This window comes from Trichosurus vulpecula, chromosome 2 (genome assembly GCF_011100635.1).
Source record: "Trichosurus vulpecula isolate mTriVul1 chromosome 2, mTriVul1.pri, whole genome shotgun sequence".
Classification (NCBI taxonomy): Eukaryota; Metazoa; Chordata; class Mammalia; order Diprotodontia; family Phalangeridae; genus Trichosurus; species Trichosurus vulpecula.
The window spans coordinates 308351661-308374740 of NC_050574.1; the positions used below are offsets into that span (position 1 = coordinate 308351661).

General features: G+C 38.5%; 1 protein-coding gene across 1 annotated transcript in view; it reads left to right on the plus strand.

The window, feature by feature from the left end:
* Positions 1-23080, plus strand: part of LOC118837074 (contactin-associated protein-like 5) — a 213989-nt gene that overhangs the window by 142347 nt on the left and 48562 nt on the right. The window contains exon 9 of the mRNA XM_036744078.1: positions 1203-1290. Within this exon, the coding sequence (XP_036599973.1) occupies positions 1203-1290 (88 nt within the window). The remainder of the gene's footprint in view (positions 1-1202; positions 1291-23080) is intronic.

Here is a 23080-nt window from a genome sequence, read left to right on the forward strand (position 1 = left end):
TCAGGGCTTAATTTATTGTGCTTTTGATCATCTAGACATAAGAAAGTGATGGTGGAAATTTTAATATTGTAGATTAAACTTAAAAGTATGTCATGCTCTGTGTGTGTGTGTGTATGTTAGAGTCAATTGTTAAGCATGCCAGCATACCCCTGGCCCTATCGCTGCCATATGCTGACTGGACCTGCCTCCCAATATATCAGTCAGCTCTCTGACTCTAAGATGTAGAACAGTTACTGATTGGCACTGGAAGATGAAGTTTCCTTGCTGGAAATTCCTTATACAAATGAAATCAAAAATCATAAGATAATAGATCTAGAACTAGAGGGAAACTTAGATATTACCCTTAGATATTACTTAGATATTATCTTATTTTCCCCACATCCTATAGTTAAAGAAACAGACTCTCAGGAAGGTTAAGTGATGAGGTCAAAGTCACTCACATAGTAAATGTCAGAGACAGGTTTTGAACCTGTTTTGAATCTGATCTCATTGGCCAGATCAAACAGCAGCAGCAGCAACAACAAAAACAACAGCAGCAGATTTGGTTTTGTACTCTTAAAAAGCAAAAATAAAATTCTATTGTCTTTGAAACTTTCTAACACTGTGTTAGCAAGAATCTGTGTGGCTAAAAGGGACCATGGGTCTTTATGCCAGTGGGCTGAATCGGAGTCTTTTTGAAAAGGCACAGCCCCTTACAACAGAAGCCGCCTACAGTCTCTTAGCTGGAGATAACTCTGCTGTGCTGTGTGTTAAATACAGAGGGAGCTGGTCGGTGAGGACAGAGAGTAAGGAAATGAAAAATGAGAGGCAAGGGAAAATCCTGTTCTGTTCCCTCTTCAATGCTAATCCTGCACAGCACCTTCCTGGGAAGACTTCATTTGTTTGTTTGTTTGTGGCATTCAGGGCAATAAATGCAGTGAGAAAGTCTCTGTGGGGGGATAAATACCTGTCAAATGTATTACAGAACTTCCCAGGGAAAAAGCCTGCCTGAAAATCCCCTTGTTCTTAAAGAGGAAATAAAAGGGGAATTTCATCTACACCTGGGCAAAATTAGTCAGACCTTTCTATTAAACTCCCTAAGAGAGACAATCCCAGAGAGGGCCAGGAGCTCTCTGCTTTTCTAAGACATTTTCAACCTGGGGTCTTCTGTACCCTTTATCTGTCCTTCCACTAATTAAGTTTTGCTTGCTACACTCTTACAGGTGGACCAACATCCTAAATACAGGTATAACTTCTCCTCAGAGGTTGACTTCCGGGCTGTAAGGTCTCTCACATTGGGCAAAGTCACAGGTAGGTCACTGTCTTGCCTGCCCGATTTTAAATAGCTTGGTTCTATAGTTTTATGTTACTTTGCTAGTTAGTTGGTTTGATTTCTGAACCTTTTTGTTTCTATAAAATTTATACTGTTGAAACACAAAGAATGTTCTTTTCTTTAATTTATTTTTTTATTTAATATTTTAGTTTTCAACATTGATTTCCACAAGATTTTGAGTTATGAATTTTCTCCCCATTTCTACCCTCCCCCTATTCCAAGATGGCATATATTCTGGTTGCCTCGTTTGCCAATCAGCCTTTCCCTCTCTCACCCGTGTAAGAATGTAAACATAACAGTTAAACTTTAGTAAGTCCCACATGAATTCTCTTTTTTGTTTACCTTTTCATGCTTCTCTTGGTTCTTGTATTTGAAAGTCAAATTTTCTATTCAGCTCTGTTCTTTTCATTGAGAAAGCTTGAAAGTCCTCTATTTTATTGAAAATCCATATTTTGCCTTGGAGCATTATACTCTGTTTTGCTGGGTGGGTGATTTTTGGTTTTAGTCCTACCTCCTTTGATATCTGGAATATCATATTCCAAACCTTCGATCCCTTAATGTAGAAGCTACTAGATCTTGGGTTATCCTAATTATGTTTCCACAATACTCAAATTGTTTCTTTCTGGCTGCTTTCAGTATTTTCTCCTTGACCTGGAAACTCTGGAATTTGGCAACATTATTCCTAGTTTTCTTTTTGGGATCTTTTTCAAGAGGCAATTGGTGGATTCTTGCAATTTGTATTTTAATCTCTGGTTCTAGGATATCAGGGCAGTTTTCCTGGATAATTTCGGGAAAGATGATGTCTAGGCTCTTTTTTGATCATGGCTTTCAGATAGTCTAATAATTTTTAAATTACCTTTCCCAGATCTATTCTCCAGGTCAGTGGTTTTCCAATGAGATATTTCACATTGTCTTCCATTTTTTCATTGCTTTGGTTCTGTTTTATAGTATCTTGATTTCTCTTTTGTTTTAAAATTTATCTATTTATTTAATATATTTAGTTTTCAGCATTGGTTTTCACAAGAGTTTGAATTACAAATTTTCTCCCCATTTCTACCCTCCCCCCCACTCCAAGATGGCATATATTCTGGTTGCCCCATTCCCCAGTCAGCCCTCCCTTCTGTCACCCCACTCCCCTCCCATCCCCTTTTCCCTTCCTATCTTGTAGGGCAAGATAAATTTCTATGCCCCATTGCCTGTGTATCTTATTTTCTAGTTGCATGCAAAAACTTTTTTTTTTGTTTTTGAGCATCTGTTTTTAAAACTTTGAGTTCCAAATTCTCTCCCCTCTTCCCTTCCCACCCACCCTCCATAAGAAGTCAAGCAATTCAACATAGGCCACATGTGTATCATTATGTATAACCCTTCCACAATACTCATGTTGTGAAAGACTAACTATATTTTACTCCTTCCCAACCCATTCTCCTTTATTGAATTTTCTCCCTAGACCCTGTCCCCTTTTGAAAGTGTTTGTTTTTGATTACCTCCACCCCCATCTGCCCTCCCCTCCATCATCCCCCCTTTTTTTTATCTTCTTCCCTCTTCTTTCCTGTGGGGTAAGATACCCAATTGAGTATGTATGGTATTCCCTCCTCAGGCCAAATCTGATGAGAGCAAAATTCACTCATTCCACCCTCAACTTCCCTCTCCCCTCCTCCCACAGAACTGCTTCCTCTTGCCACCTTAATGCGAGATAATCCACCCCATTCTATCTCTCCCTATCTCCCTCTCTCAATATGTTCCTCTCTCATCCCTTAATTTGATTTTTTTTTAGATATCTTCCCTTCATCTTCAATTCACCCTGTGCCCGTTCTCTCTCTCTCTCTCTCTCTCTCTCTCTCTCTCTCTCTCTCTACATATATATATATATATATATATACACATATATATATATATACACATACAGATATACATACATACACATTCACTTATATATATACATAAGCATATATATATATATATACACATATATACATATATATGCATATTCCCATCAGCTACCCTAATACTGAGGTCTCATGAATCATACACATCATCTTTCCATGTAGGAATGTAAACAAAACACTTCAACTTTAGTAAGTCCCTTGCAGTTTCTTTTGCTTGTTCTTTTTCTTGATTACCTTTTCATGCTTCTCTTGATTCTTGTGTTTGAATGTCAAATTTTCTATTCAGCTCTGGTCTTTTCACTGAGAAAGCTTGAAAGGCCTCTATTTTATTGAAAGTCCATATTTTGCCTTGGAGCAAGATACTCAGTTTTGCTGGGTAGATGATTTTTGGTTTTAATACTAGCTCCATTGACCTCCGAAATATTGTATTCCCAGCCCTTCGATCTCTTAATGTAGAAGCTGCCAGATCTTGAGTTATTCTAATTATGTTTCCACAATACTCAAAGTGTTTCTTTCTGGCTGCTTGCAGTATTTTCTCCTTGATCTGGGAGCTCTTGAATTTGGCAACAATATTCCTAGGAGATTTCTTTTTGGGATCTATTTGAGGAGGCGATTGATGGATTCTTTCAATTTCTATTTTGCCCTGTGGCTCTAGAATATCAGGGCAGTTCTCCTTGATAATTTCTTGAAAGATGATATCTAGGCTCTTTTTTTGATGATGGCTTTCAGGTAGTCCAATAATTTTTAAATTATCTCTCCTGCATCTATTTTCCAGGTCAGTGGTTTTTCGAATGAGATATTTCACATTGTTTTCCACTTTTTCATTCCTTTGGTTCTGTTTTATAATATCTTGATTTCTCATAAAGTCACTAGCTTCTACTTGCTCCAGTCTAATTTTTAAGGTATTATTTTCTTCAGTGGTCTTTTGGACCTCCTTTTCCATTTGGGTAATTCTGCCTTTCAAGGCATTCTTCTCCTCATTGGCTTTTTGGAGCTCTTTTGCCATTTGAGTTAGTCCATTTTTTAAGGTGTTGTTTTCTTCAGTGTATTTTTCAGTATTTTTTTGGGTCTCCTTTAGCAAGTGATTGACTTGTTTTTCATGGTTTTCTCACATCCTTCTCATTTCTTTTCCCAATTTTTCCTCTACTTGTCTAACTTGCTTTTCCAAATCCTTTTTGAGCTCTTCCATGGCCTGAGACCAGTTCATGTTTTTTTTGGAGGCTTTTGTTGTAGGCTCTTTGACTTTGTTAACTTATTCTGTCTGTATGTTTTGGTCTTCTTTGTCACCAAAGAAAGAATCCAAAGTCTGAGATTGAATCTGGGTGCGTTTTTGCTGCCTGGCCATATTCCCAGCCAACTAACTTGACCCTTGAGTTTTTCGGTGGGGTATGACTGTTTGTAGACTAAAGAGTTTTATGTTCCATGCTTGGGGGGATGCACCAGCTCTGCCACACCAGTACTCCTCCTTCCCTAAGAACCCCCAACACAGACTGGACTTAAATCTTCAGCAGGCTCTTCACTCCTGCTGTGATCCGCCACTTAATTCCTCCTGCCAGTTGGGCCTGGGGCTGAAAGCAACTGCAGCTGTAGTTCTGTAGCTGCCCCACCTCTGCTGCCCCCAGGGCAGTAGCCGAACCAGGAACTCCTTCCACTCCAGCAGCTTTTCCCACTAACCTTCTCTGTTGTCTTTGGTGTTTGTGGGTTGAGAAGTCTGGTAACTGCTGCAGCTCACTGATTCAAGGCACTAGGGCACCCTCTGCCTGGCTCCTAGTCTGGTAGGTCCACGCCGCTCATGCTGGGCTCTGCTCCGCTCCGCTCCACTCTGCTCCCAGCTCTGTGTGGGATAGACCTCACCCAGAGACCATCCAGGCTGTCCTGGGCTGAAGCCCTTCTTCCCTCTGCTGTTTTGTGGGTTCTACAGTTTTAGAATTGGTTCAGAGCCATTTTTTATAGGTTTTTGGAAGGACTCGGCGGGGAGCTCATGCTAGTCCCTGCTTTCCAGCTACCATCCTGGCTCTGCCCTCTATCTTGAGTTCTCTTAAAGTCACTAGCTTCCACTTGCCCCAATCTAATTTTTAAGGTGCTATTTTCTTCAGTGGTCTTTTGGACCTCCTTTTCCATTTGGCTAATTCTGCCTTTCAAGGCATTCTTCTCCTCATTGGCTTTTTGAAGCTCTTTTGACATTTGGGTTAGTCTATTTTTTAAGGTGTTACTTTCTTCAGTATTTTTTTTTAGGGTCTCCTTTAGCAAGTCATTGACTTGTTTATCATGGTTTTCTTACATCACTCTCATTTCTTTTCCCAATTTTTCCTCTACTTCTCTTACTTGATTTTCCAAATCCTTTTTGAGCTCTTCCATGGCCTGAGCCCAATTCATGTTTTTCTTGGAGGCTTTTGATGTAGGCTCTTTGACTTTGTTGACTTCTTCTGGCTGTGTGTTTTGATCTTCTTTGTCACCAAAAAAGGAATCTAGAGTTTGAGTTTGAGTCTGAGTTTGAGTCTGAGTTTGTTTTTCCTGCCTGTTCATGTTCCCAGTCAACTACCTGACCCTTGAGCTTTCTGTCAGGATATGACTGCTTGTAGAGTAGAGAGTACTTTGTCCCAAGCTTTAGGGTCCAAGCACTGCTGTTTTCAGAGCTACTGTCACCCCAGGCTCTGTGCCAGAAGTGTCCCTCTTCCCCCAAGAACTGCCAACCAGGACCACAATACAGATCCAAGCAGGGCACAGCAAGAGAATCTGCCTTTGTTGCCACAAAGCACTCCTTGCACTCCCACTCTGATCTACTGCTACATTCCTCCCACAATGTGAGCCAGGGACTCGTGAAGCAGCTGATGCTGGAGTTCTGGAAGCAGCCTGAGGAGCTTCCTGCTGCTTCTACTGCCACTGCTGCACCACCTCCTCCATCCCCAGAGCTGGCAGCAGGACTGCTCTGAACTCAATCCCACAGTTTCCCCCTAACCTGTTCTTTGGTGTTTGTGGGTTGAGAAATCTGGTATTTGCCACAGCTCACTGTTTCATGGCCCCATAGCCTGTTCCAGCTGGCTGATTCTGGGTCTGTTCTGTTCCAGTGTGGCCCATGCTGGGCTGCCTTCTGCTCTCAGCACCGTGCAATAGACCCTTCCCGGTGACCATCCAGGCTCTCCTGGGCTGGAGACCTGTTTCCTTCTGCTGTTTTGTGGGTTCTGCAATTCTGGAATGTGTTGAGAGACATTTTTTACAGGTGTTCAGAGGGATTTGGGGGAGAGCTTAAACAAGTCCCTGCTGTCCAGCTGCCATCTTGGCTCTGCCCCCAGAGAGTGTTATTTTCAACACATAGGCAGAACCAGTGGCTGTCCACATGGTATGATTTAGGAATATCCTAAGGAGGTTCCCTTTCCTCAAAATTAGGTCCCTTTATAAGATGCCTGATATGCTAATATCATTCCTTCCTCTGGGTTAAGCTATTAAATTAAGAATGAAGATGCTCTTTGGGAAGAGTGGATATTGTCATGTTTCTCCAGACTTTTTAGAAAGAATATCTACTTTTCATTTCCTGGGAGTCTTGAGATAACCAGGTGGAAAGTGGAGCTATTAACTGTTGAGGTCTCTAAATAAAATAGGGAAAGAGATACTATTTCCTTCTACAGTGAAAATCTTAGTCAACTACAGAAAGGTGGATTTAGCATTAGCTTCATAATGTCCCAGTTATGGATTTAGGTTCTACTGGTATATGTTACCAGTATGCAGCTTAGGTGACATAGTAGACCCATAATTAGGAGGACCTGAATTTGAATCCTCTTTCAGATATTTACCAGCTTGGTAACCTTTAAAGGTCAACTTCTCCAGACCTTGGTTTTCTCAGCTGGAGAGAGAGAGAAAGAGAGAGAGAGAGAGAGAGAGAGAGAGAGAGAGAGAGAGAGAGAGAGTTGGCTTAATTCTAGTTTTCTTGTGGGGAGCCCAGAATTAATGTATTATTAGCCATTAACACCCTCAGCATAACTTAATTTGTTCTATTGGCAAAGACCAGGACTCTAAGGAGGTAGGAGTTAAGAAAGGCAAATTTGATTGAGTAGAGTGTGGTTGAGAGAAAAAAAAAAAGAGAGAAGGGGTGAGAAATCTTTTGGAAAATGGGACATGCCTAAGTAGAGTCCTGATGTAAGGAACTTTGGATAGCAAAAGGAAAAGAATATAAATAATAAGTACATGAATAAGGGGATTGCAGGAAGGAGGAGCAAGAAATATCTCTGGGTGTTTTTAATAGAGAAAATTTGTTACAATTTCTAAACAAGGAAAATTTTCTCAGGAGAATGTGAGAGTGAGAAACACAAAGAACAGGATCCAAAAATGTTACTATCATAGAGGAGAGATTTGAAAGCAGATACTTTATGAATTAATTGAATATTTTAAAATGTTTTGCAGTTTACGGTGTAAAGAAGTATTTCTGTTAGCAGTTATCTGGTTTCTGAATCAGGAAAGAAATTGCATTTCAGTAGGGGCAATATTGACAACATTATTTCTTTACCTAGCAAACATTTATTAATCTCTTACCTATTGAACAGTTTAGTGGGCCAAAGATCACACCTGTAGTAAGTATCATTTTATATTTTGTTGGCCATTGGCCCAGACAGTGGCAGATATTCACTTGGCTCAGAAAGCTCACAAAAGTAATTGGCAGATTTGGCTCTCAGGCTTGTAGGTAATCTAATCAGTCTAGTAGTTGCAGTTGCAATCTAACTTATGTACATTTGCATCTAGGTTTGATCTTTTGAGATGAAGTATGTCTAATTGTATGTAATAAGGGTTCCATATTTTTCCTTTTCTTCATTTTTGTGCAGTATCATTAATGCTTTTACTTTTGCTTTTTCACCATTGTTATTTCACCATAGTCTCATAATAGATGCCTTTCTCATAACCAAAAAAGAGAAAAAAAGAAAATCCATTACATAATACAAAGCATCTCAGTGAAAACATCTGATAGTGAATGCAGCATTCCAAACATTAGTCTACCAAGTTGTTTTTTTCTTTCTCTGCTCAAACCCTTATTGTCTTTTAAAACATCATGACCATCAGTAAAGCATACTCTGCTCACTGAATTTCTATTAAAATAATTTCCTGTTGTCTTAGATCAGATGTGATTTGACTGCTTAAAATCAAATAACACTAGACCTTGCATAACAAAGTAAGGTTTTATGCCTTTTAAAACAGTTATTTTACTGACTAGTAGTAGTTTTTATGATATGGCTTCTTCTCAAAACATTCTTAGACGTCAGTATTCATAATTGCCTTCAGAGACTATATCACATTCTTATGAATATCTTCAGTGGTGGAAAATCTTCATCTTATAAGGCCAGTTTTTTTAAAAATATAACAGCCAAAAGTCATGGTGAATGAGGAGTGTGATCTAGCTGAAAGATTCTCTCTCTGTATCTATATCCCTCTCTGAGACTCTCTCATAATCATGATATGCACTATACTACACACACACACACACACACACGGTATCACATATAAGCAAATATGTCTAGCATTGTGTGCAATAAAAATAAAGCATGACTAAATCAAAGTCCCAGAATTGTATTTTACCTCAGAGACCATCTAGTCTGCACCATGTCTGAATCTCATAAGTAACCTAGCCCAAACTGGATACCTGTGAAGGGGGGAGCTATTACCTTCCAAGTTCAGCCCATACTACTTTTGAGATAGCACTATGAAGAAGAAGGAGAAGAAGGAGAAAAAGAAGGAGGAGGAGGAGGAGGGAGAGGGAAAGGGGGGAGGGGGAGAGGGAAAGGGGGAAGGGGAGGGGGAGACGACTTGTTGGTTTTCTCCTTATGTCCAAGCTAAATATCTACTCTAAAGCCTCAATTCCTGGCTCCTAGTTCTGCCCTCTGCAGCCAGGCAGAATGAGTTTATTCCCTCATGCACTTGCCAGCTTTTCAAAGTAAGGAAACAAGTTTGCTTGTGTGATGCTGAACCTCTCTGAAAGCAAAGTTCCCAAAGGGTTTTGAGCAATGGAATCTTTCTGAATTGCTTGTCCTGTCCCATGGTATTGACTCTAAAGAACAGTAGTCATGCATGTTAAAAACAATTTTTTAAAAAATATTCATATTATATGCTAATGGATAAGATTGCAAAACCACAGGCCTCTTCCTCCCCAAATGATTTCTACTCCCAGTATATAATTGTCTCATTTTGAATCTGAAAGACTCTTAGTAATCATTTGTTTGTATGAGTAATGCATTCTATTTCAAATTCATTAACCACATCTGACCCCCATCATCATGAAATGAATGATATATTTTGCAATACGTCTAACTAGATGACTTCAATAATATTCCCCATTTCCCAAAGACACACATCTCACAGTCGGCATTTTGGAACTAACTAGAAATGAATACCAACTAGATTATATGGTATATTGTTGTTGTTGTTTCTAATCAATAAGATGAACGCTTTTTTCCCCATTGGGAAATTCAATAGATTGTTCTCATACAATGTAAAGTTTGCTATATCCTGATTGATAAAGCAGTTTCATTGGTGAAACTTTAAATGAATCACTTTTATGGTAGAGACTGATGGTTTCTATACATTATTTGTCACTCAGTAAAGTCCAAGCCATTTTTGTCAGAAAGTGAAAGCACAGTCAGCAGCATATCCTTATAAGCTATTTAGGTGCACAATGAATAGAGTGCCATGCCTAGAGTTAGGAAGACTCATCTTCCAGAGTTCAAATCTGTTGTTTGTTCATTTTTCAAGCCTACTTCTTGACTTTGAACTTCATGTCAAAGTTGGGCTCTACTCACCTGGGCTTGGGGAGGTGCTATCCCAAGCTTCAAGCTTTAGTGCTCCAGTTTGGGGTGGGGTAAGGGGGTCTCCAAGTTTTTGGTGCTTCCAAGGTGGTATGATCTTAGGAGAGGTGTGGTCACTGCTCTTCTGGTCTACATTCTGGTCTTTACCATTGAAGAGCTTCTGATCCCCTACAGCTCCGTGACCTGGTCCTCCTCTTTACCTTGGAATTGTGACCAGGGCCCTTGTTCCTTTGTGATTGACCACCACTGTTCCTCTCTACCCTAGAACTGGGATGCAGAATTACATGTGTGCTATAGCATTGCTAATCAGTTGTGCTCAGTGCCGGCAAAGGTCCACTTTTATCTCTTTCTGACCAGTTGTCTGACCCCCTGACATTTTCTGGACTGAGAGCTACTGAGGCTGCTGCTGCCATTGTTCCCACCTTTGCATGTATGGGCTTTGGACAGAACTCCACTACAGTGTCATAGACTTGCTGACCTCTTAGGTTTCCTTAGTCTGGAAAAAATGTCTCAGGGTAAAAATGTCTCACCCTGACTGTATGTTTGTTCTGCCACCCCCAAATTTGATTCATGGAGTTATTTTAAAGTTGTTCCTTCCAATTCCTATGTTAGGAGAGTTCAGTTGGGTGCTTGCCCCTGTTACTCAATGTTGACTCTGTGCCCCTAAAAGCTTATGTTGCAAATCCAAAAAATGTAAACTCTTTGAGGGCAAGAGCTGTTTTGTATTTTTTTTCTTTTGCTGTGAATATCCAGAGCTTAACACAATGTCTGGCACCTAACATGTGCTACATTTCCTCATTTATAAAATGAAGATGTTGGAATAAGTGGTCTCTAAAATATGTTTTAGCTTTAAATCTATGATTTTATGGTTATAGGTGTGTAGGGACTCCATTTGTATTTTTTTCTGTTTTTATATCTCTTCATTTTCATTATGTCTCAATATTATCACTGTAATTGGTTCTTCCTCATGATGTCCCAAATTATTTTGGCTGGATCTCCCCTTTTTCACTAATCCCACTGCTTTGAAAAATTTTATCTCTAATGTTATAGTCTCTTAATTACTAAATTTGATAGGGTTTTCTCTTTTCTCATCTAACTTGAGACTGTGCAGCATTTGACCCTCTTTAACACCCCTCCACTCTGGATCCTTTTTTCCCTTGGTGTGCATGGTTTAATTAATTCTCAGTCCTCCTGCTTGTCTGTCTGCTTCTTCTGTTTCCTTTACTTTATCGTCATTTACCTCCTACCCACCTAGAGTGAGCATTCTTCATGGACTTCCTTCAAATTTTTCCTCCTTATTTCCTCACATTACTTTCTCTCACTTTCTTTTGATAGACTCGTAAGAGCCCATGGGTTGAATTATTAATTCAATGGCAATAACCCCCAAGTCCATACATCTAACACTTTTAATAGTAATACGAACTACCATTTATATAACACATATATTACAAGCATTATGCTAAGCAGTTTACAATAATCATCTCTTTTTACCCTCAGCAACCCTAAAATGTAGGTGCTATTATTACCCCCATTTTAAAGATGAGGAAACTGAGGCAAACAAAGATCATATGACTCGCTCAGAGCCACATAGCTAATAAGTGTCTGAGGCTAGATTTGGACTCAAGTCTTCCTAACTCCAGGCCTGGCCCTTCCATGAACTCCAATACCCTTTACTGAACTAATAGTTTTTTTTGGATGACCTGGTGAAAACTCAAAATCAACATTTTGCAAAAATAATTATCATTTCTTCTAAACCATTCTCTTTCCTATACTTTATTTCTGTTAAGAACATCTTCGTCTCCCTATTTTCTAAATCCAGAGTTATTTTTGACTTGTTAGTCTCCTTTATTCCTCATATCCCAACGTTTGCCAAGTCAAGTTGTTCATTCTGCTACCAGTATCTGAAAGCATCCTGCTCATTATACCTACAGAGCAGTCACTCCTTTTTAGCCCGTTTTCCAAAGGATCTAGCTGTGAATCTTTTCTCTATCACTCACCACCTTAGACAAAGCACTTAACTTCTCTCAGCCTCACTTTCCTCATTTGTAATTGTAGTAGCAATTTAGATTTGATGATCTTTCCCACCCATTAATAGGCCATGTGACCTGTTTACATCACAGGAAGCCTAAAACACATGTGGTAGGAGGAGCTTCCTGACAAGAAAAGGAGGTTATGTCACAGGAAATGCAGAGAGAGGGAGAGAGCAGTTACAGCTGCTAATGGCTGCTAATGGCCTCCTTCATGATTGTTAGAACTGAACAGGCTGACTTAGCTGTACTATGAGTTTGTTTTGGGGGAGACCCCAGCAGGGGGTCTGAGAGGTTTTGGGATGGAGAGGCTCCATGTTGTGGTATTATGTATGGAATGTTTTACTACTCTGATAGATTGGATGAATGGCTTGTAGGATATGGTTCTCTGGTGTCTGAATAAATGTTATACTTCTACCTTCTTTATGGAGAGTCTCTCATACTTTGCAACACAGAACTACACGGGCATTTTGACAATTATCATCTACATTGTTATTATTGCTTTATTGATACAGTAATGTGAAGGAGTTGAATTAGATGACCTCTCAAATTCCTTCCAATTTCTATGATAGTTCATGTGATTCTATGATTTCTGCCCTGGGTCACCATAATTGCCGTGTGATCATCGTTCCTGGTTTTATTCTCTGCTTTCTCAAAACCACCACAAACACATATACAAAGTTATCCTTTAAGGTATAGATCTGCCTTTGTCATTTCCTTGCTCAAAATATCTTCATTGGCTCTCCAATGCTTATAGATTAAATTATCACCCTCCACCCTTCCTTTCGTACCTTATTTCTTCATACTCACTTTCATGAACTCTCCATATCAACCAATATGGGATACTAGCTGTTTTCTTAGTTCCCCTTTCTATCTCCCATCTTGATGTACTTGCATGGGGTATCTTCCATATCTCAAATGCTCTACAACTTCATCTCTGCTTCTCAGAATAGCTTTTTTTCTTCTTCAAGGCTCAGATCAGGTATTATTTCATCAAAGCATTCTCTTAAATTCCCAGGATATAGTTACTTTTCTCCATCAAATGTATTCTTATGTACTAGTTTTTTACGTGCTATATCTCTCCAATGCAGTGTAAGTTTCTAGAGGGTAGCGATTGGTCATTGTCAAAGACAAATCTTTATATCCCTGGCTTCCAAGACATAGCGTGGGGTCATTGATAGAGATCTGGTCTCATAGTCAGAAAACACAGGTTTAAGTTGAGCCTCTGACTCATGCTGTCCGTGGGACACTGGGCAAATAATATAACCTATCTATTCTACAGGCAACTTTCTAAGACTAGACTATAGTTTACAGATAAATTTCTGATCTTCTTGCATAGAGGAAGAACTCTGTACATAACATTGTAAGTATATCCTCCCTCTTCCACCTTCACCAGCTAAAATCTCTCATACAATGGCTTACATGTAATAGATATTTATAAATATGTGTTGAATTGAGGAGACTATTAAAACAGCACAGGCTGGCATTGATGAGAATCTAAACTAGATTATTGGTGGCTTTGCTTTGGAATTGAAGAATCAATCTGACTTTGACTGGATTTTGGTGAGTTGAGAGAAAGGGCAAGCTCCATTATTGTTTTGCTCTTGGGCTTTCATTCTTAAGAGAGTTTATTTGAATAAATCTGCTTTGGTCAGGAGCAAAGACATTGTCCAATCTCTTTAATTCGAAAAATAATTCTCTCTCTCTGTCTCTGTCTGTCTGTCTGTCTGTCTCTGTCTGTCTCTCTCTCTCTCTCTCTCTCTCTCTCTCTCTCTCTCTCTCTCTCTCTCTCTCCATCCCTCTCTCCCTCTCCTTCTTCCTCTCACTTTCCCTCTCTCCCTCTCCCTATCTCTTTCTCTCCCTCTCTCCCATTCCTTCCCTCTCTCCATTCCTTCACCTTTGAGTCATGTTTTTTTTCCTATATTTTTAACCTTTGTCTACTTAAGTTAGGTGGTAGAAGCATATTGTTACATAGTCGGTCATGAAAAGTGTGACACCCATGTGGGCCAGAAATTTGTTTTCTGTTCTGTTGTTTTAGACTATACACTGTTGGCCTGACCAATCCTATTATAGATAATCAGGCTTAGAATCAGAAGGAACATAGAGGTCATCTAGAATAATGTTTATATTTTTTTCCCTCATGGCAGAATACTATTCTTTACCCTGACAAATCACAGCATGCTACAATAAAGTCCAGTCAAGAGATTCACCCATGCAAATTTTGTTGCAAATATTAGTTCCATATAATTTATGGGAAACTCATCCATGTGAATGCAAGTCTAATTTATAAGATTCATGATTCATCTAAAAAAATTGTGCCAGAGTACAGTCAGAAGATGAATAACATGGACAATCCCCTATATTTTAGAGATGAGGAAAATGAGGGATTGAGAGGTTAATCACTTGTCCAAAGTACCTCAGGCAATTTCTATTTCCTTTAACACCAAGCTAATGGCCCTGCCTTTTCCTTTTTAGTTGTTTTTCAGTTGTGTCCAACTCTTCATGACCCCATTTGGAGTATTCTTAGCAAAGATACAGGAGTGGTTTGCCATTTCTTTCTCCCTCTTAATTTACAGATGAAGAAAGTGAGGTAAACAGGGTTAAGTGGCTTGCCCAGGGTCACACAGCTAATAAATTTCTGAGGCCAGATTTGAATTCAGGAAGATGAGTCTGCCTGACTCTAGCCCCCTACTCTATCCACTGCTCTACTTAGCCTCCCTAATACAATATTTGCTTAATTAAGTTTTCATTATCCATGAAGAATCAAGCCATCACCTCCACAGAGGTCTTTAGGTCAAAACAACTGGCTAGTCAGAGTTTCATGAGATATGTGCAGGTCACATAATTCTAAGCATGACATTTTTGATGGATTTACCCACCAACTACCATTTGTTGAGTGCCTACCCTGTGCTCAGTACTTTGATATGTATTATAGAATATCCCAAGGTAGTACAAGGAACAGTCTTTGTTTCCAAGGGACCCTACATCTACTTGAGAAGCTAAAAGGAAGCTTCAGGAAAAACAAATAACAGAGCAATTAAATATGAAACTGTGTGACATTGATTTAAATGCTGTGATAGTTTCAAGATGGAATGTATCACTACAAATCCAACCTCAATGAGGGGTATTTATCACTTCGTAATGTTAGCTCAGGTGTGTAAACTGTGAAATGAAGGCAAGAAATGATTTCTAGTTGATAAGAGATTTTGGCATCCTTTTATTTAAAAGGTGCTATGCAAAGGACAGTTAAGTAGCACAGTGGATAGAATACAGGGCTTGAAGTCTGGAAGACCTGAGTTCAAATCTAGCCTTAGACCGTTACTAACTGTGTGACCCTGGCCTTAGCTTAAAAGTGCCAGGGTCTCCCATTGCGTTCTGGCCCATCTCCAGTCATCCTGATGAATATCTGGTCACTGGATCCAGAAAGCTCTGGAGGAGAACGTGAGGCTGGTGACTTTGCACAGCCCTCCCTCACTCAAATCAAAGTCAACTGCAAGTCGTGTCAACATTTCCCTGATGCCATGGTACTCCTCAAAAACAAAGGACAAACACAACAACAACCTGTGTTGGTAAGCAAAGTGGGCTCTTAGCACTCAGTTCAACCAAGTACCCTTGAAGAGTTTGGCCTTTGTTTCCTTGATTAAATTGGGAGTCCTTGGTGTCCTCCTTGCCTCAGGGGAGGGCCTAGTTTACATGGGTTTGAGTGGCATGTTAGGGACATCAGAGGTTTTTAGACCACGTGGGCTTAAGTCTCCTCTTTGTCACGATTTCAGGTCACGTGGGTGAGTCACATGTGTGACTCACCCTTGACCCTGACAAAGATATAAAACCAGTATTGGCTTTCTCTTTTTCGGAGCTCTTAACCCACAGCAGTGGTGGTGTGCATGACTCTAGGCCAGCCCTTATTATGAGCTCCCAGGCTGAACCTAGATGTCGGTAACTATGAATTGTATTTGTTCTGTCTGCCGATGTTTGTAATTTGTTTGTATTTGCTCCGAGGTTCAGGGTGCTAGCTTTTTCCTCTGAACTAAGTGAGTGATATTTGTATGCTGGATTAAATAAGCTTGTTAACCCCTTAACGTTGCTTTCCTTAGTAAAGCAGATCGAAAGAACCTATGCTGGAAGCATTCTTGTTGTTGGGCTTGTGTTGGTTTCTCACCCCTATAATAGCTGCTAGCTGGGTTGTTGAAATACAACCCTGGGCAAGTCACATAACCCTGTTTGCCTCAATTTACTGTCTATAAAATGAGCTAGAGAAGGAAATGGCAAACCACTCTAGTATCTTTGCCAAAACCCCAAATGGGTTTGTGAAGAGTCAGATACAACTGAAAAATGATTGAATAATATGCAAATATAAAGAAATCAGATTCAAATTGCGTCATCTAATTTCAGTCTCTTAGCAAGAAGTTACTCCTCTTTAAGTGTAACCAGGTTGATCTTAGATTCCAGAGCTTGAATTACCTTCAGGGAATGGCACACAACACCTGTGCATGGTGTAGAATTAGAGGACCCCTGGATTTTTTTTAAGAGGATTAATGTGAAGACGTTGAAAAAATTTATGACATCCAAAGCTAAACGCAACTGTGGTGATTGAAATATTTAATGATAATAAAGCAGAAGATAGAAGGTGCTGAGATTCTTATATCTGCTAATTTTACATGGTTAGCCAAACACATAAGAAAACCTATAACCATACGTCAAATCTTACGCAAAAGCATATCCTCCTGTTTTAACCAGTGACCTTCCCTCCATCAGCTTACTTTTCCTTCCTCTCATTGTGACATAATTTTGTTTTCTTCCTTTCTAGCCAGTGAGCTAATGTTCTTTCCTTCTTTCAAACCCTATTTTTAACATATCTCCTCTGGGAAGATATCATTGACTGACTATATAGTGGGTTCTAAGCTCATCTGTGTAAAGCTTGTTATGTGCATGGCCAATATTGTACTACTCTGCATTTTGTGTAGTATTTTTTTTAACTATGTCTTGACATCATCTTACTTTCCTCTTGCATTGTTTCTCAATTCAGGCCGTTTAATCAGGTCAACAAGCGTGTTTTAAGAGCCTACCATGTGTCATACAATGCATTGATCACTTGGGAAACAAAGATAAAAATGTCTCTGCCCTCAAGGAGTTCACAATCTAATGAGGGAGACAACATACGAACAACTACATATAAATTGGATTCAATTTCCAAGGAAAGGAACTGTTATTAAGGGGTACTGGGAAAGGTTTCCTATAGATTTTGTATTGTAACTATATGTGTTTGTGTCTTCTCACCCTGTTGACTTCCACGAGGGTTGAAGCTACATCTTATCCAAATTTTTGCATCTTTTTCTAGCACCTAGTGCAATTCTTTGCTTATTGTGATTACTTAAGAAATGCTTAATCATTCAATGAATTATCAATAGATCTAGGGAGCTCTGGTCAGAGTTTTCAGTCTTTCTATTATCTACCTGCAATGCCAAATATTGGTGCTTTTCATTCAGAGAGACCTTAAAAAATATTGCAATCCAAAGGACTCCGTATGTTTTCCTTGTTTGCTTTCTTTATGGAGAAAAAATATCCAGCTGCCATGTAGGATCTAGCCATTTTTCTTGACTAATTTTGTTTTGCTAACACATTTAAAAATAGTAGTGGATAGTCTTCAAAAGGTTCCCCTGCTTTCTAAAATCTTTCTCCTCACTCAATCAGTGATAATATTTTTGAACTGCTGCTCACACTGACTCTCTGGTAGATGTCCTTGATTGAGGTCATTTGATTATAATCACTTATAAGAAGTGAGGTTCACCTCATGCTTTATTCTTCTGAATGATATATGATATTTCTTTGAGCTCAGTATACTGACAAGCTCACTCTAAAAATTTTTATATTCCCATTCTTTATAATTTTGTCTTTATTTATTGGCATATTACAAAATTATTGACAATAACAACATTCAAATAAATCACTTGTTGGGTTGTGGCTATTTTAATTCAAAGGCTACAGCAATTCTTGGCTCAAAGGAGCATATTTAGTAATTGGAATGAATAGAAAAAGTACTAGATTCAGAACCTTGAAATTTCATTTTATTCCTCATGTTCTGTTTGATCTTGGACAGATCATCTTGTCTCTTTAGCACTAAGTTGCTTGATTTGTGAAAGGAGGGTATTAGATGAAATGGTCTCTAAGGTCCCTTTCAGTTTTCTCATATTCTATACATATGTGACATATGGAAGTATATTTTATGGAAACCTCATAATTTGGATCTTAAAAATACCAACTCAGAAGTATATCATTAGTCACAAACTTAGATATAAAACTATTTAAAATGAAGGGAAACTGAAAACATAGTTTCAGTGACCCAAAATGATGAAATGCTGAGTTGCAAACAAACTTACCTTTCACATGAGAAGGAAATTGAGTTTGAAAATGAATCCAGTTTAAATATGTTTCATGAATTTTGTAATTTAGATTATGATGGCTTGCTTATTTAAAGATATTTGACTACTCAGTCATTCCTAAACCTCATGCCACTCTTCTTCTCTGACATATGTGAAGTCAGAGTGCTGATTCCCTTCTGCTCTTTTCACTATAACCATTCTGCGTTCCCCATGAGTCCCTTCCCTTGGCCATGTTCATATACTCATTTGAAAATATAGAGCTAGATAGATCATAGATAATCCTCTCTCTCTCTCTCTCTCTCTCTCTCTCTCTCTCTCTCTCTCTCTCTCTCTCTCTCCTTCTCCCCCTCTTCCCTCCCCCCTTTCCTTTGTCTCTTCTCTCCCATGACTTTTTGTTCCATCCAACTTTTTTCTTGAAAGGAGCCTATCATCTACCATACTTCCACTGCCTTCTGAAGGTAGGAAAAGAGATGAGATAAATATTTTCTCCCTAAGGTATTAAGGACTTAGTAGTTCATCCCTCTTGGTATCAGTCAAAAAGAAATATTAGGTAGATATTCTTATTTATAGAAAGCAAATATTTTTTTTTATTTTCAAGCAAGATTTATGTTATTACATGTTAGAGAGATCACTGAACTGGGAGCAACAATTTCTGGAGTCCAGTCTAGATGGCTATAAACTCACAGTGTGACCTTGGATAAATCACTTCACCACTCTGGGTCTTGGCTTTCCCATTTGAAAAATAAAGGGTTTAGATTAGTTGGAACTCCAAAGTCCTTTCAGTACTGATATTTTATGGATGCAGTGGGTGTCTAGAATATCAATAGTGTTATAAACAGTTTTCATTTTGGAATAACCCTGTTCCAATTCAAATATAATGCTTTAATCTTCTCACTGCTTCATTTCTTCTCTTAAGAAAATTTCTTTAGAGGCCTGTAGGCAATTAAGAATTGTTTATTTCTATTCTTCTTACATGCATCCAGTACAGGACTGGATTGACTTGCCTGCCTATCACAGCAAGCACACACTTAGCTTCCATTCATTGCTCAGCAGCTAATCTGACCACCTTTCTCGAGAGAGTCTGCTGTTCTTTCCCTGACCATCTACAGGGATGCATCTGACAAGAAGTGATAGGATTTGCTCTGTCCCAGACCTGAGGACAAAGGTTTAGCCACAGAAGGAATGTCTGAGTCTTAAAATGGAAGAAAATTCTCCTGTGATATTTTGGGCCAAAATAAATTTGGCAAGAGGAAAGCTACACATTCTTTTTTGCTTTCTAGCCTTTAAAATTCTGCCATTGATAGGAAGACCTCAAAAAGTTTCTAAACTAGATGTCTATCCTTGGATGCATTTAAAAGCCTTACTAAATCCCACATGGACTCTTGGAATTATGGATTTGGTCTCTAGATCAAAAGCTTCCTTAGTTATGAAAATTGAAGTGTTAAATGTTAATGGAAATTTGAGATAAAAGTCACTGGACTGATTTTTGGCAACTATAACCCTAACTTACAGGTCCAAATGAATGCTGTGGGCTGCATGCTAATTCTCACTCAAGACTTTCCATTTTGTAGATTTCTCTCTGCCTGAATTTATTCCCCTCACTTCTGCCTTTTCTTTCAAAACTTATTTCTAGATCCATCTCCTATATAAGGCCTTTTGTGGTTTCCCTGGCAGCTCTTTACTGCCCAAACAAAATATTCAGTGTGTATGTGTATGTACATATTAATGCATATTATGCATGCATGTGTATGAATATGTGCATATACATATATCTACATGGGTATTTCTGTGTATATTCTCTCTTTTTCTCTCTCTTATCTCTCTCTCTCTTCCCCCCCACCTCCCTTTCTCCCCCTCCCTCCCTCTCTTCTTCCCTCCCTCTCACTTCTCCCCTCCCCAGTAGAATAAAAGTTCCTCAAGTGCAGGGATTTCTTTTCTGTCTTTGAATCCCAAATTCATAACAGAGTATCTGGCGCCAAATTGTACTTAATAAATACTTGTTGATAAATTGAGTCAAAGATGCCATCTTGAGGGACTATGCACTTATGAAATGATTTTTCTTTTGCCCAGTTCCTTTAATTATAACATTTATGATGTAATTTAAAATTTGCCTCCAGAGAGTATTTTTTTTTACAACAGCCATGCAAATATTATTATCCTCATTTCCAAGTGAGAAACTGAGACTCTGAGGTGAGTTGCCAATGTTCATATAACTAATAGATATATGAAATAGACTGCCAATTTTGCCAATCCATGGCCACATTCTATCCACTGCACCAGATATAGATGATGTAAAACCCTTGTTTTAAAGTCTTCAGATTTAGTTTATGAACTAAGCAAGCAGCAACAGCAACAATAACAACTAACACCAAAACAGAACAGAGCTAGAAGGGAGTTTGAGGACCATCAAGTCCAACCTAATGTTATTGCCTCTCACAATATAAGGAAGGGGAAGGAACAAGTATTTATCAAACACTCATAATGTACCAGAAACTGTGACTAGCCCTTTACAAATATCTCTTTTGATGCTCATAACTATCCTAAGAGGTAGATGCTATTATTATCCCCATTTTACAGTTGAAAAAAAATGAGGCAAATAGAGGTTAAGTGATTTGCCCAGGGTAACACAGCTGTTAAATATCTGAGGCCAGATTTAAACCCAGATCTTCCCGACTCCAGATCCACACTTTGCTACCTAGCTATCTCTTCATTTTTTTTTAAATCACAAATGATATCACCTGGTTTTATGAAGAACTTACTTTACTAGATTTACTTGTGGATGACTTTAGGTCCTATCTCAAAATCAAATCAAACTCTCAAAAAATCAGAAGTTGCTGCCATTAAGAATATCCGAAAGAATGTGTCACAGATTCTGATGGCAATTCCCCCCACAGGAGAGGGGATCTCCATCACTGCTTTATGCAAATTATTTGCCTATGGGATAAATGTCACCTCCCACTGTGATTACTTTGAATGGGACAAAATGAGTTTATTAAAACATCACACAATTTATCTTATAGTCGAACCTTTTAATTTGTTTCCAATATTCTGTCATGCAATTCCATCCTTTCAAGTCCCTGAGAGAAAAAGAGGAGTGGGGACAAAGCAGTTATCCCAATTTAGCATATCTAAGTATTTCTAGAATATTTTAAATGTAAGGTTTTCCCATTATTTTGTGGTGGACCTGAGCTTTTATCAATATAGAAAATTGCCAGGATGGAAACTCTCTACCAATGCAGACTGACAACTTGACTTACTTAGAGTCTTAGATAATTTCATGGGGACTAAGAGGCTGACTTTGTGTAAATCAGGGTACTTCTCTGGGACCCAGTTATCTCATTTGCAACAGGGGAGAATTATACTAAAGGTTGCTTTCAGCTCTAACATTCTATAATTCTTTACAATTAGACTATAAAGTGTTTAAGGTTTCTAGTTAATAAGGACTTGAATCCAGATCTTCCAGAATCCATGACTATTTCATGCTTTGTTTTGCATCATACTAATAGTAATAACTAATATCTTACATTTAAATACCTTTTCTATAGCACATAATCCACAAATAATCATGTTTTAAAATAGAATCAGATCAGAGAATGCTGAGTTCTTGGATCCCTCTCAAGAGGAAGCATGGCATAGTGACTAGAATGCTGGACCTGCATTTGAGACCTGCTTAATATACTTACCAGCCCTGTGACCATGGGCAAGTCACTTAGTCATAAAGAGTATCAGTTTCATCATAGGACTAATAGTAGACTTAAGTAAGCTCCAACATTTTACTTATGAATATTTGCATCTAAAACTGGCATAAAATAATCTAAATTATGTGATTTTGTATCCTTAACCATCACTTAAAATATAGGAACTATAGGCCCCTTACCAGGGATGAAGTTAACTTAAAAAAAGATTTATATGAATGTGTTTATTTGCGTCTTGCAAGTTGGCTTCTAACTGAAGATGAAAAGGGGAAGGAACTTTCTTTGTATAGCAACCAATATAGCTACCGTACAGTGGAACTACTATGAAAAATGAAGTATAGCACTTGAAACACCTAGTAGTTGACAGTACACAAAATGCAAGACAAAAAGCTAGTGATAAAGTTGCCTATTTGCCACAATTGTCTGTATGAAAATAATCAAAGTATAGTAAAAACTCAAGAGGAATTAGAGCTCCTAATGCCAGGAGACAATTTTAACTTCACAGATGTCAACACAATTTGGTAAATTGATACCCATGTCTGTAAAACTGTATACTGTGTTTAAAATAAATGGCATGTGTATGTAAAAGGGAGAATAGAGGGAAGAGAGGAGAAAAGGATAGACTCTTTAAGATACACTTACATGAGGAAATCTGGACACCTGTAAGAATAATGTCAAGATGTACTCCATCTTAAAATGGGGTTAAATTGATGAGAAAAGATAAGAAAGATGTCACATATTTGTTTGTTAGATATGTTCCATTATTTGGGGAAAATAAGAGAGATCAACATAAAGATGAAATCTTTGCTTAGAGTGGTGAATAGAGAGTAGATACATTTGCTCAAGTCTTCTTTTGTACTTCTTTGCTCAGGAGAATGATCTTTTGACTGGAAAGTACAGAAAAAATGGTTAAAGAGAATTAATATCCAAGATAATTAATGAGTTAATAAAATAATATCTAGCTTTTATAATTTAGTTCAATTCACTTGGCCTTG